This window comes from Pectinophora gossypiella, chromosome 14 (genome assembly GCF_024362695.1).
Source record: "Pectinophora gossypiella chromosome 14, ilPecGoss1.1, whole genome shotgun sequence".
In the NCBI taxonomy this organism is placed as follows: Eukaryota; Metazoa; Arthropoda; class Insecta; order Lepidoptera; family Gelechiidae; genus Pectinophora; species Pectinophora gossypiella.
In genome coordinates this window covers 11,554,827-11,574,080 of record NC_065417.1, presented here as the reverse complement: position 1 = coordinate 11,574,080, position 19,254 = coordinate 11,554,827, and the positions used below count along the sequence as shown (strand labels likewise).

General features: G+C 36.0%; 3 protein-coding genes across 6 annotated transcripts in view; 1 reads left to right on the top strand and 2 right to left on the bottom strand.

The window, feature by feature from the left end:
* Positions 1-667, bottom strand: part of LOC126372716 (protein ELYS) — a 43,693-nt gene extending 43,026 nt beyond the window's left edge. For all 3 annotated transcript variants that reach the window (XM_050018567.1, XM_050018566.1, XM_050018568.1), the window contains exons 1-2: positions 333-667; positions 113-242 (exon numbers count right to left, since the gene is read on the bottom strand). In XM_050018567.1, the coding sequence (XP_049874524.1) occupies positions 113-242; positions 333-429 (227 nt within the window). In that variant the 5' untranslated portion in view covers positions 430-667. The remainder of the gene's footprint in view (positions 1-112; positions 243-332) is intronic.
* A 499-nt stretch (positions 668-1,166) lies between these two features.
* Positions 1,167-6,344, bottom strand: LOC126372741 (serine/threonine-protein kinase meng-po). Its single transcript, XM_050018611.1, has 8 exons — positions 6,104-6,344; positions 5,045-5,143; positions 4,689-4,950; positions 3,682-3,964; positions 3,361-3,468; positions 3,071-3,264; positions 2,811-2,995; positions 1,167-2,535 (listed from the first exon to the last, which is right to left on the bottom strand). Exons 2-8 carry the CDS (start codon positions 5,111-5,113, stop codon positions 1,576-1,578), a joined length of 2,061 nt encoding a protein of 686 aa, XP_049874568.1. The 5' UTR covers positions 5,114-5,143; positions 6,104-6,344; the 3' UTR covers positions 1,167-1,575.
* A 37-nt stretch (positions 6,345-6,381) lies between these two features.
* Positions 6,382-19,254, top strand: part of LOC126372772 (protein N-terminal asparagine amidohydrolase) — a 127,744-nt gene continuing 114,871 nt past the window's right edge. The window contains exon 1 of one of the 2 annotated variants that reach the window (XM_050018654.1): positions 6,382-6,522. The gene's annotated coding sequence lies outside the window, so the exon portion shown is untranslated. Of the gene's footprint in view, positions 6,523-7,597; positions 7,724-19,254 lie in introns of those variants that run through there. The other variant, XM_050018653.1, reaches the window with a different exon arrangement.

Sequence of the window (19,254 nt, the reverse complement as noted above, 5' to 3'; positions counted from 1 at the left end):
AGACGAAATTGTTTTTGTTTACTTTAACAGTTTAGTGTTTACATTATTATTGGGTAGTAAAAAAATGTGTGGGATGTTTTATATCTACATGACATCATATGAGAAAGATTACCTCAGCGACGCGCCGAATGTCCGCTGAGCTACTTTCAGGCCAGTTCTGAGATCCACAACACAAAACTTGGGGCCCAAAGCAAGCCAGCCATGTTTTGTGTCACTAAGGATCCCGCCAAGAGGAGTCTTGTCTGCAAAAATATGGTATATCCACTGTAATACACCCAGTTACACTACAGACATTTTTATTGAATGCTGTCATCACAAACCAATATACATACCCGGAAAATCTTCACTCGGCTGCAAGTAACTAAACACAGCAGGAGATAGATTGGTAGTTTTGACAATAGAAAAAACACTGTCTTGTAACTTTTGCATTTTTACACGATTTACCAATGTTTCTCTATTGTAACCGAAAAATAACTACTTATGAGAGGTTATGATACATTTTGCGATTTTTCTCTGCACAGAATATCGATAAACCATGAATTTTGTGACTATTCTATGCGACTAAGTTTAACAGTATATTTTGTACAACGTTATTCAGTATTTAAAATGAAATAACAAAGAAAACTTCATGATCAAAATACGTTTTCTACTGCGCGCGGTGCAAATTCAATTTTTTTTGACAACAGACTTCAGGCGGCTATTTTTTTTTTCGAGACAGGTGTCAATTGCATAGTGTTGTGTATAAGTTTTGCTTCAAAATACGTACTCGTTATAACGTTATTAAATTTATTTTGTAACTAGTATTTTAACAGTTACACCTGTTTCGCTAATCATTCTCTTTATGCTAAAAAAAGTCGAATAAAGCTGTTTAAAAATATTTTAAACATAAATATTATAAAATTTAATATACTTTTATAATACTTCATACAAATAGAATTGCGGGCGAAAGCATAATCGAATAAAAATATATCGTGTGTGGGTGATTTTCATGAAAATGTGGGTAAGTAACATATGTGTTTATTATAATAAAAATCAACTTCATTATAATATTCTAGATGTCATTGTACTATTTTTGTCAAAATTGTATTTGTTAATAAGGGTGGCACAATAAAATATTTCTAAGTTTTTTTTTTTTTTTTAAAGTGGCACAATAAAATATTTCTAAGTATTATGCAAAATTTTATTTCAACCTTACAAAAATAAACAGACTTATGCTAACTAGTTAAACATTTAAAAAATGTCTTTAATAATTATCTTTAAATTCTAATGTAAATAAGTACAATTCAGTACAATTATATAGTGGAACGTCGTACCTATATATAATAACAAATTATAATAATATTCTAGCTAAACAATAATTATTAATAATTTTGTACATTTTGTTTAAAATTATAACAGCAAATGTTTTGACGAATTACAATTTCTAATTCGTTACCGTCCGTTATAAATAGGTATATTGGTATTTTGTGTATAACTACTAAGTTGAGACTATACATGTATTGGCATACGCATACGTAAATACTTAGTGCGGAAATAATAAACCATACATCTTTAACGTTATGAATTTGAGCAATTTCATTTATTTTTGTTGCGGCTGACAGGTGTTACAGAAACATTTACGATATTTCTGTTAGTTTCATTTGCATGAGGACTTATTTTAATTTGCCCTTGAACTATATTCATCATGGAAGTGTATGGGCTATCTAATACTTGATTATGTTGTGGACTTTTATCAACAATATTAGTATTACTTTCACTACGAGCAGCTACATTGTCGTATGCGGTATTTTTCATAGACACGTATGCGTGTTGCGTTTGGGTATTTTTAGCACCAGGACTGAAACCATTCTGTGTTACTACCGGATTGTTAGGTCTAGATTTATTATTCATATTTTCATTTTGTGGCACTTGCAGCATCTCGGTGTTCGTTGAGGTATACTCGAGAGAACCGTTCCGTGTTACTTGCAGACTGTTTGACCTGGAAGAATTAGCCATAGAATGAAGAGTCGATGAACTACCCTTGAAACTTTCCATTTCTTTAGAAAACACTTCTTCAGTTTTCTGTATACGTTGGGCATGAACTGACATAGGTGATCTATTTTGCTGTATAGATGAGCTACTTAGTGATCGACTTGGGGAATTGTCGGTTGTTTGTATAGTGGTAACTTGTTTATTTTCAGCCCTGTAAGAAGCCGTCGTTTTGTTCGTCGTAACTTTTGCATCCATAGAACCATACGCGCTGTCTTTGGTGGAGCTTTGAGATGAGCCTTCTTCTTTCATACCATATCTTCTTACAATGTTTGCTGGAGCGACAGGTTCAATGTTTTGTACGTCATATGAAAGTGGGTTTTTGTCAACTGGGGATTTTCTGTCAACACCTTCAATCATTTCACCGGTGCGGGGGTTGATATGTTTCTCAGTGTCATAGCGGAGGGAAGGCCGGGAATGCTTTTCATCGATGGGGTAGGGCCGTGATCTATCTTCTAACTCTGCATCACTGTCATCGTAAACGCTGGGCTCGTAGTTGCTTTCCTCCTGTTTAAGAGAATAAAAGTAATATATATTGTTTAACATCATAGACGTCATCCATCTTTCCCAGATTATTTATACAATGCCTATTGGAGAATTACATAAACGCCTGAAATTTCGAAGGGGTAGACATAGTTGTATAGTACAGATATACACAGATATGTTTAATTCCCATGTTATAGAGGGCGAGCGTATTTCTGTTAAACGGACGCAAATTCTGGATATCACTTGCTTTTGTTTAACGTTAGAGATGTTTATTTATTTTATATTTAATTATTTACCTCTTCATCGCCTTCTTCGATAACACTGTTTTGTATCCATTCACGTATTCTTTGCTTCTTCGCTTGTCGATCAACCGTAGTTTCAATGCCATTGTCTCGGAAATGTTTCAATAGTATATTTTTCTCATTCGGGTCACTACGGAAACTGTACATTGATGGACAAAGTTCATCAATATCTCCACCAGCTAAAAAAAAAAATACGTGAGCAATTGTTTGTTTACATCGAAATCAAAAGGTATGTTTAAAATAGCAATACATACCAACTCTGTCAGTATATCCTTTAGCCATCCACCGATCATCTAAATACCGGGCAAGGTCCGAGAAATTAGTCGCTCTCCTTTCTTCTCTAGGCTCAATAAACTTCTTGAACATTTTTTGTGCTCGTGACGATACCATTTTCCACAATTTCGGTTGTTTCTTTAGAGGGTTTGCGCTATTATACCAGTTGTGGTAACTGAAAATGAAAATAAAGTGTCGTATAATTATAATACAAAAGGTCAAATAATAAATTATTTATTAAAGAAACCCAAAGAAGCACTCTTCCACGTACCTGGTATATCTAGGGTCATCGAAAGCAGCTTTTTGCCAAGGCAAACAGCCTGTGAGGCAAATGAAAATAACTATACCAAACTGCCAAATATCATGGGTAATTAGCGCTCTGCAAGTAAAATACAAAAATAGAGTTATCTATGAATAATAGGTTTACTGTTTACGTGAACATCGTCTATGATGAGCTATTTTATGGCTTCAGCTACAGCACAGCCACTGTTTATATTGTATGTCTAAAAGTTTATTTGTATAACGCTAAACAATGGTTCTTTATTACATATAAGAGGTAAGAGATACCTGTAAAACTAAAGCACAAACTTACTTATAGCTACTATCCATTGATAACTTTAGAACTTCTGGTGGTGAATATGGTAGCCACTCATTTCTTCTAAGCACAGTAGAATTAACTTTTCTCGTTTCTCCAAAATCACATAGTTTTATTCTTGAAAAATCTGATTTGAATATAAGAACGTTATCCAATTTGACATCTCTATGTACTAACTCCCTTTGGTGAATGTGCTCCAAGGCTGAAGAAAGTTGTTTCGCCACTCTTTTCGTATGTATTTCTCCAATTCCAGTATCAAACATATTAGATGTTAAGTCACCTGCAAGAAAAACTCCAATATGATGTCGGAAATCAACGTTTATCAAAAAAAAAATATATATATATGAATTCTTATTTTATACTGCACAGCTTTAAGAGCATCACGATCACTTACAAAATAACTAATCGTTCTGGAAATTTTAATAAACTATTTATATGAACGGTCTATAACTTTACCCTTCATAGCGATACCACCAATATTCCTTGAAAATAAGGCTCGATGGGTAACTAAACCATCACAGATGGGACCTATAAGTACCACCACAGCAAAATGTACCGTCCATTTAAAAACTACCCAAGACACGCGTGTAGGTCCTTAAGATTAAAACTAGGGATATTGCATTTGAAAATAGGTTCAAATCCAAATTCCGTTGCTTCTATTATTATACTGGTACCCAGTTGTCGAATTTAGATACTCGGATAATTTCGATACTCTAACATTGTTTCGAATATTTGTTAACGTCTCAAAAAAAGTTAATATATACAAAAAATTACATTATACTAATGAGGAGAATGTGCTAGATTTTATATTCATTCAGAACACCGTGGTGTTGGCCGATAGCCAAACTAAAGCATGTGAGAAACGATGTGAATTGGGTTTAGTTAGTTAAACCCAACTGTACTATAAAACTCGATACTTTGACTAAAAGACCGCAGCTGTGTGTGCTTTGTAAGTAGTAACAAAATAAATTTCTAATTGAATCCGCAAACACACACAAACTTACCTAAAGGAGCATATTCTTGACAAAATACATAGAATCCAGCTGTTTCGAATGCAACATCAAATGTCGTCACAATGTTTTTATGTGCGCTTAAGTGTAAACCGTAGTGGAATTCTCTGTAAAAATCCCTTATAGAAACGTATGGTTTTGGTAGAGCTTTTAGAACGATTTCAGTGTCTGATGCTCTGTGCTCTACTAAGAGAATTTTCCCAAACCATCCTTCTCCGACTATCTGCAGAATGTCGAATTCTTCTACCAAGCTAACCTACAAAGGAAAATAAGTAAGAATATATTTAACAATTGGTCGGGATGGGGTGTTATGGAGTGTCATCTTTAATGAAGATAATTATAATCCTTACTTTTTCCAGTTCAAACTCTCTTATCTTATGTATAGAGCCTGTCAAGGCTCTCCTCGTCCCATTATTCATTTTAGTTTATTAGTTCGTCACCATGAAACCCTGAAACGAAATGTTTAGTTTTAAAATAATGTTTTGACCCAATGACCTTAAGGTTGGTGTTAGAAGTATTCTCAACGTGTTCAGAAGAGATGGCGTCCCCATTTCTAAGGAAATCGTTGATTGAATGATCTTGGAGTGGTGCCAGGACTGATGTCTACTCCAGATCCAGACGGCTGTCCCGACGTCACAGGCTGACGTCACCTGTACTCTCACCTTTTGATGTGAGTATAATAAATTATGTCTATAGAAATATACTGAAGCCCTTTGTCACGTCTGTAAATATTAACAGTAAGTTTTACTTGAGCTCATTGCAATTTAATTAACAACAAATACAAATATACTTTATTGCACACAACATACAAAACATGAATTAAGAATGAAAATCCGAAGGCGAAATATTTTATTTTATTTTCAAATTATTTACGACATTAATCTCTAATAGAGTCGTGTTTTCGACGTAAGATTCCCGTTGAATATGGTAATTGTTACTTTGCCTACTTTTTTAATAATAAGAGAACCATGCTCGGTGTTAAGCAAGGTATTGTAGGTTTATATTGTCAGTACTATATATTTGGATATATAATATATAACATTGTCGTATTGAAGACAGGCAGATTGTTTCGCGGAGGTGTGTGTGTGTCAAACTATCATGTATCCAGGTATGGGTATGCAAACTACTATATTAATAAAAAGAAATGATGGTCGACTTCGCTTTCAAACATACTTATATAGAGACACTCAATTACTATTTTTTCACGTTGTTTTTTTTATTAATATAATAATGTAAAGACCTTTTAAAGTCTAAGTTACAAATTCAACAAGTTAATAGGTACCTTACCTACTCAAAAAACATGATTTGAAATTTCATTGGGTTCTGGATCTAGGATTACATAGGCTACATACAGTGTTGATAATTTAAAGTGCATGATTTTAATGATAAGTAAATGGAATGGAAATTACCCGTCATTAAAAGCTAGGCGCCCTTCTATAAGTTATGTTCACAATACACTTGGACTTTGTCCAATCACTTTGTTACGTACAGTCACATCCTCGTTATAATTTCACGGGTATGAAAGAAATCACATAAAACTGCACTATTTATAATTCCTGCACCGAAATCCCGGTGAAACGGCGATACTTTTCGTATTGCAAGGTGTATTTGTAGACTAGGGCGGAACGGGTTGGGCGGCCGGCGCTAGTGTGGCGACTGGCGGCGCGCACGCAGCAATGCCCGGGAGGCTATTTTTGTGCGACTGCATATACAAAAATCAATTTCTAACAAAAATGTTACGATCAACGACCTGTTAAATGTCTTTTCATGTGAATGAGATGAAAGTCGCACTTAACATCGTATTAGAAAAAAATATAAGTAATCTTCGGTAAGTTTTCTTATTATTTTTTTTTCACAATTATCTGGTTTTAATTCCTTTTAAGAACGATTGCTCTAATACAGTTGCGTAATGTACATAATAAATCTACAGAATAGAGTAGATTATTTATATAGATAATATAGTGTATAGGCAAAACACACATTTAACACGGAAATATTGTATGCCTACGTGAGCGGCTATAACTTGTTTTCAGACGACTTGTAGAGAGTTTGCGTTAGTTTACGTCAGTAATTAACAGGTTGTTCACGACTTCTTCCACGAAGACTCTAACTCTCTTTCATCCCTTTAATTTTCAAACAAAAACCCTTCATGGTGTTTTTAAATATAGGCAAACTAAACAATAAGTATATAATATAGATATCAACATCATAAAATGCTATTCATATTTTAGTACCAGCAGTTTTTGCTGTGTGCTATGCTGATGCATTATTTGTTAGGCAGGTCGTTAAACACGTATAGTTTTTCTAACTTGTTTACCTCGAGTTCTCGACAGGTATTACGGTCGTTGGTCGATATTATAAATTATATTGTGAAAATAACTAATAATTGAATTGTATTTTTTTAACCTTAGTCACATCATGCACGACGATCCGTCATCTATATCATGAAACAATTAATGGAAAAATAATTACTACTTACTTACATTACGCATCTGGTTTATTTTTACATTTAGCGAGTTCCTAGACCTTATATTGGATATGTGCCAAGAAACTAAAGAAATCGCTAAACTGTAATTTTAATTGGTGTAGAAATGTTAATTGCGTAACTGCATGTTTACGCCATAAACTTGATGCCAATTATTTGTTTCCGAATATTTTCAATCCTTACCTATTACGTTTTTACCTTGAGCTATAGTATTTCGTTATAACGAATGTACAAAATATTTTTGACAACAGTTATTTATAGTGCAACACTAATGAAAAAAGTAATATTGTCTATGGCTTGGTCTGAAGTTAAATCTTTTATCTCTTTTTGGCATATTGATTTCCTGATATGAGTGAAAAGGAGAAAACAGTAAGCATAAACAACATAGAACTTAAAAGGTAAAAAGTCACAGTTTTCTTTTGTTATGATGTGTCAAGTACTTGTGCATTGTTTATTTTGATTTTGTTATTGAATTAGAAATATAATTCATGAAGAAAATTGCGTGGAAATGAAAAACTAAATAGCTGGGATTGTACATTTCAAGGTAAGTGGTCATTAACTAAAGACACGACCTTTTTTGACGATGATTTGAGGTTATGTCGGGGTTTGTTATTTTTCTACTTTTTGCCTTTTTAGGAAAATTACTTGGGTCTCACAATAGTTGTTAGGTACTATCTATGTAAGTTATGTGCAATGTTACGTATTTAATATAGCTTGCATTTGTTTATAGATAATGCTATTATGTACTGCGGTTTTAGGTTAGAAACAGGATGTTTTTTTTAATAAATAATAAACCTTGTGTTTGTTAAATATTAGAGGTGCTTGGGTTCAACCAAACATGTCTTATTTTTGAGTATCAAGTGTTGTTGTTCATGTTGTAATTCTAACACAACATAGTTTCAGAGAGAATGTTCTGGAACTTGTAAGTGAAACTCTTCGAAAGCAGATTATTTGTACATCATTAGTACATAAAATAATAATTTTGGATGTTAAAAGTTTATCTAATAATGTCCTTGATCATTCCCAGTTAAGCATACAGGGAAGGTTTATAGAGTCATAGGTAGTGTGTCCCTAACTAATTCACATTATTACACAGAATTTAATTTTAAGCAGCAATCATAATACAAATACAGTGGGCGGCCTTATTTCTCTAGAACAATTTCACTTTTTTTTTTCATAGGGAAGGTCTATAGAGTCATAGTGTGTCCTTAACTAACTCACAAATCAAATCAAATACACATTATTACACAGAATTTAATTTTAAGCAGCAAACATAATACAAATACAGTGGGTGGCCTTATTGCTCTAGAGCATTTCACAATTTTCATCACCATTCCAATTAGAATATTTAAAAAAATATTTGAAAGGCACAATTATTTTATATATATATATATGAATCCTACTAATATAGCCCTAAAAAAATAAAACAGCAATTTCTATAATAAAATAACTTAATAATTAAGCAGCCAATCCCCTTGTAACAGCCATTGTAACTGATACTCTATATATTGGCTGTTTGTTATTTACTACTAGCATTAAAATAAGACATTGCATTTAATACCATAAGTACTTTATAGAAAGTGCTTTAATTAGTTCCAGTTTATTACCTTTTTTATAGCCAAACCCAAGTTAATTAGAATGAAGAATCCTATTACAACAATAAATGTTTTGTGCCATAAAATTGCACTCAATAGGCTACAGTTGTTGTTGTCAGTGTAACTTCTACTTTAGTTACCTTATTAGGGGTGTTAGAAATATCTTAATGACAGTTAGAATAAAGGTACAATCATCATCATTATAGTTTAAGAGACACGCTCTTGTCGGCGTGGTATTCTCTATGCTACTTTTTTAGGGAAAAATAGGGCAGTGGTTTCCCTCTTGCCTTCCGCCATGAGTACTGTCTGACGCGACTGGGATGGCGCCCAGAGTTTATAAAGGTACAATACAATAGATAAACTCTTTATTGCAAATAAGCAACTAATTAGACATACAACTGATCAGTTCTGCAGCCGCGGCGCGTGTGTCGCAGATTCTTCTTGAAAATCTTGACTTGACTTGAAATCTTGACAATTAGTTCCAATAAAATCCGCGGACTTCTAGCGTGGCGCGGATTATATTTTAAACCCTGGTATTATCTTTAGTCTTCGTTTTGTGTGCAGTATGGTACGGGTGGAAGGTAAGAGGGAATCGCTGCCCTATTTTTCTTTAAAATGTAGCATGGAGAATGCGACACCGACAAGACCGTGGCTCTTAAATTAGTAATGATGAAGTGCAGTATGATTCGTATCATAACATAAAAAAATACTTTATTGCACAAACAGGAAAATACAAAACAAAAGAGAAATAGAAAGAGTAGAATAGGCGTTTTTTTTAGGCGATCTTTTTCTTATCGTGTGGGTTGTGAGGTGGAATACCAACCTCATCAACCCTGGTGTCAGCGTTATTACTGAGCCGCCAAAGGCCCCTGACATGGCGCATGTAACGACTACATACTTACACCAGTAAGTAGTAACCGGGACCAACGGCTTAACGTGCTTTCCGAAGCACAGAGCATCTTATTTTCGGACAATCAGGTGATCAGCCTGTAATGTCCTAACCAAACTAGGAACCAAAATGTGATTTTTATGATATGTCCTCACCGGGATTCGAACCCGGCGATGCGGCGGTTTTAGGCGACGGGTGATTCTTAGTGCGGGCACACACACATATTATCGACCCCGACGCATCTTTACAGTGTGCAAGCGATTTACTGTATCCGATAAGGCGTAAGCAGTCTCTCCGATTTTATAGCCAAACAAAATAGGATCGCTGTTAGTGTCGGTAGTTAGCGAAGGCAAAAATTTGCTATTAGCACTTAAAACTAAACTTAAACGGCTGTAAAGTGGATGCCATCAATGCTGGTTTATCGCCAGTTTAGCTCTGCATAGGGCGGCGTAAAAAGTAGGTAATAAAATACAAACTACTTTTTTTGAGCCTTTTTCAATCGCGTCACCTTTATAGGAGCTCGTTGTCAAGTGTACCTAAACAATGCTTTAGATAGCGTTTGATACTTTAAAACCACTATTATTATAAAAAAATATGCATTAACTTTGAAAATATGCACTTATTGAAGTGCTAAAGATAATGCGTGTGAATAGATCTTACCGTAAACGATAAGCTGTGTGTTTGACTTGCAGAGTGCTGCAGGGCAGTATGTTAGGTCCTATACTGCTCATAATAGGCTACTTGAACTTGCGTTATAAAACATCAAAACGAAAGCTTTTTTGGAGTTTGTGTGGAATTACTGTCCTGTGACGTCATCAATAAAAGCTGTCAAACGTCGTACTCGAACAGTTCGAAGAGTAAAATGAGATTTATTTTTGATCACCTTAGACTGGCTTCTATTTTTAGATTAGAATTTTATGATGTATCTTTAAGCCAGTCATATATCCTATTTATATGAGTGAATATTAAGGGCTTCTCAAAATATGCGGTTACTGCTTGTTATGAAGAACGTAAATTTTCGGGAGTTATGTGTACGAAATAACTACACTCAAACGCTTTATACCGTTAGTACGAAAGAGTCGTATCTCTCTTCTCTTTCACGCTAGGCGATATACTATATCTCAGTCTTGCTGTAATTCTAATCTAAATGGGGTATAATTATAGCATATTTTATAGTTGCAAAAAAGCATAGCTTACAAAAACCTTGTGAGCTTAGGAATTTGTCTTTAAGCTTTATCTATTCACCATAAAAATACTATAATAATGCGATAATTGCAACATTGTTAGCTGTAAGTTAACTTTAATGCTATTATAATCTTAAAAAAAAACAGCATCGATAAATACCGCTTTATAGAAGCCGCAAAGGGTGGAAATTATCGAAAAAACTACCTATTTATTTAATTTCGCATGTGCAGGAGGAGGACCCGGTGGTGTAATGGTTAACACGTTCGTACCGGCTTGACAAGAGCTACGGGTACAAGTCCCGTCCGAGTCACATTCGATTCCGCTTTTTAAATTTTCTCTTTGTGAGTTTCCCTAAGCACGGGTAAGTGTTATAAAAACAAAAATCAACAAAGAAGTGTCGTAAGGTGGTATGGATTCAAAGAAAAACATTGAGATAATGATTTTAAACCACAAGTCGCTTAATAAGCTTTAATAGCACATATTAGTTGAGGAAATGTGCCGATAAATTATAAGTTTACACTACGATTGTATGCGACGCCATTTGAATTGCTAAAGGCACGTGTATTACGTGCTGATTTTATATTCATAAACGTGCTACAGTCTGTACAGAAAAATATGTTCCAGGAATTGGACTTGCCTTTTTCTAGCAGCTTCTTTTCCCCGGCTATACAAGTTGTGAGAAGCTGCAGTAGTATTAGGCGGATGAGACGTTCCTTATATAAAAATGACGATTTAAAGTGTAACTATGTTACCTACTGAATAAAGATACTCATTATTAGCCGTCAATTTTGCTCTGCACGGCTTTTGCCCTGGATGGGTAACCATCCTAGCCTCTTTTAAATGTTCTCTGTTTTATTTTTACTTTCTTTCTTTCTCTTCCTTTATGTTTTCCAACTAAATATTAATGTTAATGTCTGTATATTTTAATGTTGTAAATGTATATGTGTGTCGTAGATTTTACCAAATAAACTTTTTTATTATTATTATTTAAAAAAAAAATTCTTGGTTTTGTAATGCGATCTATATGGTAATAAATTGTGTCATCAAATAAATTAGCTCGAATAACAGATTTCCACTCCTCGCACACTTTTGCAGCCTCTGTAGCTTGCTCCCATGACGTGCCGAGAGTTTTTAACTCTCGGTCAACCGAACGTCGCCAGGTTTCTTTTGGCCGCCCCCTTTTGCCCCTTTTTTATGAAAAAGACTAGGTAGTTAATAATGTTCAGAATGTAACCTGGTCGAAACGAATTTACCTCGCAACTCTTACGCTATTTGATTACAAGCAAAAGCTCACACCGTGAGACCGATCAAGTCAAATCATCACACAGCATCCAATCAAGTCAGTCCAGTATCTAATAAAAAAACATATTATAGATTTGTTTTTTTTTTCTTAGCTGATGATACAAGGTGTCATTGCCGTACATTATAAAGTAATTACGTGTGTGCTCTTGAACCGAGCATTGAGGTGATGGCACGGTAAAAGCATTAGACCATTGATGTATAATATGTTACTGTTATTGTATGCATTAGGGCCGCGTTCAGGGACACGCGAGCCGTCGCGCGGCGCGGCGCGCGGGGCGTCAAGCGTTTTCTCCATTCATGGAGTTGCAGCGCGTCGAGCGGCACGCGTAGTTCAGTGACATAGCGGTTTTTGGCGCGACCCCCCCACCCCATAGTATCTATATCACGTCCCTCGGTACGTCGCCCGCCACGTCTCAGTCCAGCAATATTGTTATGTCTTCTTATCGTGTGGGTTGTGATGGGGAATACCAACCTCATCAACCCTGGTGTCAGGGTTATTAGTGAGCCGCCAAGGGCCAGGGGCATAGCTCATGGAACGACTACATACTTACATCAGTAAGTAATAACCGGGACCAACGGCTTAACGAAGAACGGATCGTCTTACTTTCGGACAATATTTTTTTTACTTTCGGTAATATCCTAATCAAGCTAGGGGTCACAAAGTGATTTTTGTGATATATCTTCACCGGGATTCGAACCCGTGGCTTCCGGATCGTGAGTCCAACGCTCAACTACTCGACCACGGTGGACATTATTGTTATGTGAAGCTACAATTCAAACAAACGCCTACAAAAAACGCTTGTCCGTGAACGCTCAGTAAATTTTCATACGTTTGTTTTTCCAGCAGCCCGCGCCACGCGCCGCTTCACTTGACGCGCCGCACGTCCCTGAACACGGCCTTAGTCGCGGTACTATTATTTGTGCTGTGTATTGTCAGCGTTTAATTGTAATAAGTAAACACATCACATTTGCATGTCTTTTTTATCAAATAGGTTTGCTCTTGACATATTCCGCCTCTTAAAGAGGTTAAGAAAGTGTCATCTTAAAGTAAACAATAGTTTTCGAAAACACCGGCGGGAAATAATTTGAGTTTATGCATGTATTTTTGCATTTTGCGGATTATATGGGTGTTTCACATAAACAGATGATGATTTTCGGTTCGAATCCCGGTAGCGGACTGATACACCAATGTTTTATTAATTTACTAGATGGTACCCGCGACTTCGTCTGCGTACTTTTAATTTGAATATTAAGGATTATATAAAAGGAACGGTATAGCATGTGATTAAAAGAGAGTAAGTAGGTATATTTAAAAAAAATAAAAAATATCTGTTTACAGTCGTTATAAAGTACCTATGTATTCCATTCTTATCTTATTTAGCCTATACGATCCCACTGCTGGGCAAAGGCCTCCCCTTGATTTTTCCACTCCTCTCGACTTTGTGCGATCTCCGGCCAATCCTTGCGATAAGCATTGAGGTCGTCACACCATCTTTTACGCGGTCTGCCTCGACTTCTAAGCCCGCCCTGAGGTATCCAGGTGAGGTATGAGGTGTATTCCATTGAGTGGCAGAAATTACCTAGGAATATTTATCGGTCCCTTATGTCCAAGACACTTACAGGGGTCAGCGTCACGTTGTGTACAAAAATATTTTAAAATGACCTAATTTAAAACTTTTTTGTACACAACGTTTGCTATTTTGTTATTATTTGTTAAAATGTAGAAATTGTTTGGACTCGACACTCGCGAGCAGGCCACGTATACACCACGTGCGCTCCCCCACCACAAGACAGCGCCGTTGACTGCCGCCACACTTCGGCGAATGTGCGCGACGACGAACGACGACCGACGGCAGTGGCGGCGATGCAGAGTATTCGTTAAAAGGAACTTTATCTACAAAAGCCAAATTTTTTTAACTTGATACACCCAAAACTACTAAATATCATGTTCCTAGGTTCAGTGGTTAATATTTTGTATACAAAAAGTTTGGCTTCGTAGTTCCCGTTCCGAATCCGTTCCGTTCCGTTCGAATTTCGGAAAATCCGTTTGTTGAAAAACTCTGCACATCCTAAGAGACCTACGTATCAAGTTTCATGGTTTTATCTTCAAAAATGACGAATACCCATACAAACATTCAACCCGTATTTCACCCCCATACTGGTAAAAATTTCAAAATGCTTGAACAAACGATTTTTTGTTTGTTATTTAGTGCCTAAACACAAAATTTAATATTTTTATCTTGAAAAATGACGAACCTCATAAAAAATTTCAACACCTATTTCATCCCCTCAAAGATCGAATTTTCAAAAACGCTTTAACAAATTGTTTTTTTATTTCTTATCAAGTTCCTAAATATAAAGTTTCGTGGTTTTATCCCCAAAAATGACGAACTCCCATACAAACTTTCAACCCTCATTTCACCCCCTCACTGGTCGAAATTTCAGCAACGCTAGAACAAATGTTTAATTATTTTTTATCAAGTGCTTAAATATAAAGTTTCATGGATTTATATTTTAAAATTAAAATATCCCATACAAACTTTCAACCCCTATTTCAATCTCTTCGTCCCTTCTTTTCGCAATAAAAGGTATCCTATTTTCTTTCTCAGGGTCTAAAGATTGTCTGTGCCAAATTTAATCAAAATCGGTTGAGAGGTTTAAGCGGGAAAGCGTAACAGACAGACAGACAGACAGAGTTACTTTCGCATTTATAATATTAGTAAGGATTATTTTCCCTCGTTAAATAGTAAACAAACTAAGTGTAGGTGTTATAATTTCGTTGACGAACTGATTACCTATCCGTTTCTTTGTCTAAAATGAGTATTACCTTATTACTATGATTGATTACTGGGCTTAAAGTTCGTATAAATGTCTATCGAATTACCTCCTCAAGTTTAAAGCGTAGCTAGTCATGTAGTACTATATTAATTATGTGGTGTAAGTAATTAGATTTTATCTGTATGTAATGTAACAGTCAGTTGAATAAAAAAACTTATACAAATCAGATCAATTAATTGGCGTAATGTGATTCTAGAAAGAGTTTTAATGTTAATAGATAGCTAGCTATAGCTATGTGTAGGTTCCTGTAGGAATGAGATATACCTGTTTAATAAAGACAGTTGCATCAAAATTTTATGATAAATTCCCTAAATTATGGCGCCTACCTACCCTCTAAGTTAGAAAAGTGATCAAATACTAACTTGAGGTCACTCAGTTTAAAAAAAAACATCGAAATCATTCCAGTAGCTATGGCGTCATGCGCTTCTTGACACGATCACGAAATCTAGATTTCCGCGGGAATGAGGTATTTTCCCGCCATAAAAAGTAGCCTGTGTCCGTGCCTAAGATCCTATCTTTAAATTAACCAAGTCTTATAAAATTCCGTTCAGACGTTAAGGCGTGAATGAGGCAAACTTTTAAAACAAACAATTAAAAATCACTAACCTAGTTTTCTGTCTACTGCCTACGCCTTAAGTACGATAGCATAAATATTAATAGGCCATATCCTTTTCTAGATTACTATCTATCAGCTAACTAAATTTCATCAAAATCCGTTGAGCCGTTTAGGCATGATAGACAAAACTCCCAGCAAAAACCATAAAAAAATCACTAACTCAATTCAGTTTTCTGCCTACTTCCTACCCCCTAAGTACGATGACGTGATCAATTTGACCGTACAACCGTTTGTAGATAACCAACTATTACCTTACTAAATTTCATTAAAATCCGTTCAGCCGTTTAGACGTGAAAGAGCAAAAGTCCCAACAAAAACGACTACAAATCACTAAATCAATTTAGTTATCTGCCAACTGCCTACCCCCTAAGAACGATGGCGTGATTATTTATAGCCTATGACCATTTCTAGGTTATCATCTATCACCATACCAAATTTCATCAAAATCCGTTGAGCCGTTTAGGCGTGAAAGAGTAACAGACAGACAGACAGACAGACAGACAGACAGACAGACAGACAGAGTTACTTTCGCATTTATAATATTAGTATGGATTTTAAGTACAGTTTTCACTAACACAGTCGGATCGAGCATTATACACGGCGATACGGCTCCTCTATCACGTTGGTCTAACAGAAAGCTCGGTGAGGTGTGGGTACTTATACATTGTTTTAAGTTTACGCGGTTATTATCATAATTAAAATACATATTAACAGGTTCTTAACGCGTTTAAATCAGGAAATATGAGACTCCCGATATTTCGACACTGTTGCAAGTGCCATGATCACGGGATGACTCATATCGGGAGTTGCATATTTCCCTGATTTAAACGCGGTAAGAACCCGTTATTATGTGCTTTAATTGTGGGTACTGAACTAAGTACTTGAACTTGCGATGGATGTACCTTTGACTACCTCAATTGGGATATAGTCGTGAGCTTATGTTATGTTAGAATGATGATGAGATAGCTAAATGAACATTGGAGCCCACGAATGAGGCCACGGGACTAGCTAGCTCGTCGGCTTATCTAGCGCCCTTAATTGGTCCCTCTTAATGTCAAACGGTGTATTCTTTTCTACGTATACTCACACGTATAGTCACGTTTGTAATCTAGACACGCAGGAGCATGTGAAGCCAAGTTCAGCAAGTAACAACTGTATTAAAAAAAAAAGAAAAGAAAGGAAAACATGAAACAGTAGGACTAGGGCCCTGTGCTGGGAGGTTTTCTGGCCACGTCTTTCCCTCAGGGTTACGGATTCCGATGTGTTAGTAGTTTTACAGCTAGTTACATAATATGTATTTTAATTTTTTTGACGTTCAAAAAGCGCTAACTTTGTAAGCCAATTTTGAAAAATAAATATTTTTGAATTTTAACAGAACTGGCGAGCAGCACCTTGTGTAATATTACACGAACCATTTGGAGCCACTTTTGATCCCCTCATAATTCAAAAACTATTTAACAAAAACTATCCAACTCGAACCTTATAACATATTACAATATATTATCTTAAGTTATAAGAAGAAATTATATTTCGTGTTTTTATAAATTTTCAGGACTGACCATTGAACTTGGCACCCAATTAGATCTCACTTCTTTTGTCGTTGAAGTCATCAAACAGGGCATAGGTATATCATGATATTGGACTTGGCTCTCATTTCACATTTATGTTTTTGATGGGATCCCTTTTAGTCTTACATTGGCCCCGATTCCTGCAGACACCGCCTAATTTTATTTTAAGTTATATCCGTCATTTTCATATCCGTCGAAAAGGAAAGGGACGGATGATTCACAGCTCTTAATTTTAGGAAGAATGAGTAAATTAATGTGTCGGGTTATTGACTGACGTAAAATTTTTAGACGGTTGGTTTAGATTTGTGCTTAAAATTGACGTGTGTTCCATAAATTTTATGCTTGTCGATTACCCGTCCCTTTCCTTTTCGGCGGATAAGAAAATGACAGATATAACTTAAAATAAAATTAGATGGTATTTACAGGAATTAGCACCATTGTGACATAGATAAATAATAACTGAACTGCGTAAAGTGTTTTGTGTGTGTTGTAATTATGATTTAGATTATCAAAACCTGTTAAGGAACGTACCTTTTTCTTCTATCGCTTGGGTTGTGAGGTCAGCGTTATTATTGAGCCGGCAAAAGCCCCTGACATGGCTCATGTAACGACTACTTATGTATTCATATCAGTAGATAGTAACCAGGGCCAACGGCTGAACCTATCTTCCGAAGCACGGATCATCTTACTTTCGGACAATTAGGTGATCAATCTGTAATGTCCTAACCAAACTAGAGACCACAAAGTAATTTTTGTGATATGTCCCCGCCGGGATTCGAACCCGGGACTTCAGGATCGTGGGCCTAACGCTCAAACACTTGACCACGGAGTCCGAAGGAACGGACTGGGATAGATATTTAGGAGTCGTTGCGCCGGATGCGGTTTGGACGACATGATGATGATGATGATGCTGTCGGAGGTCTTAACTACAGCTAAACCCCGTACACTTCATACAAACAACCTCGTATTACACAGACATCACATATTGACGTTATCGTACACGCGCGTCTGTATGTATGACGTCTGACGTCCATACGATTCAAGTCTAAACTATGTCCGAGGGAGGGTGAGGTAAACCTAGTTCAGACGCTGGTGGGGAGCGGAGAGTAGCCGTTTTATACGTAGTTGTATTCCTTATTCTATGCTACAGCCGTCTGTCTGTTTTTCTAGTACTCTGGTCCATACAATAAATCATTTCATTTCATCCCTGATCAGCCTGAGACAAACCTTCTCTAAGCTTTAAGACTGTGATAGCACTACCTATCTGCTCATTACATCAATTATTGACAACCTACTATAATCCCTCTGTTAATCTGTCTGTTGGACCTCTGTGGTCCAGTGGTTGAGCGTTGGGTTTACGATACGGAGGTCCCGGTTTCGAATCCCGGTGGGGACATATCACAAAAATCACTTTGTGATCCCTAGTTTGGTTAGGTCATTACAGGTTGATCACCTGATTGTCGGAAAGTAAGATGATCCGTGCTTCGGAAGTGCACGTTAAGCCGCTAGTCCTGGTTACTGCTTACTGATGTAAGTGAGTATTTTTTACATGAGCCATGTCAGGGGCGTTTGGCCGCTCAATAATAACCCTGACACCAGGGTTTATGGGGTTGGTAATTCATCTCATAACCCAAACCTAATCTTTTACTTACATGTTTAGAAAGGTGTTTCTAATCATGTTTTCTATGTAGTATAAGTATTATAATAGGTGTTAAGCCATTTATAACAGTGTGGTATTTGGCAATTATTTTTGTAACTAGTAAAAGGTGCGTACTTATTTAATATAAGAGCGCACGCCATCAACCTGTAGGTAATCAGTTAGGCGGAATTATTTGTAAAAAAATGTACCTAATGAAAAAAAATATACCTATGGTAGAAGAAGATCCCTGTGTTCCACCTAGTACATTGTAGTTTCGTTAATGAAACTAACTAATTAGTTAGTTAAGGTAAGTAACTACTTACCTTACTGCAGTTCTAGATAGGTACCTACTATTAGGTGCGGGATGATAGGGAATATTAAATTCTCATAAACATTTTCTTAACTACCAGCAGGTAGGACTGGCTAGTTATATTAATGGATCT

What these genes read in the sequence shown, in the direction of transcription:
- LOC126372741 (XM_050018611.1), bottom strand. Translation starts at nt 5,113, where the DNA reads ATGAATAATGGGACGAGGAGAGCCTTGACAGGCTCTATACATAAGATA. An exon ending in TCAATGGATAGTAGCTATAA is followed by an intron (nt 3,469 to 3,681) that starts GTAAGTTTGTGC and finishes TTTTACTTGCAG; the next exon opens with AGCGCTAATTACCCATGATA. An exon ending in TCGAAGAAGGCGATGAAGAG is followed by an intron (nt 2,536 to 2,810) that starts GTAAATAATTAA and finishes TCTCTTAAACAG; the next exon opens with GAGGAAAGCAACTACGAGCC.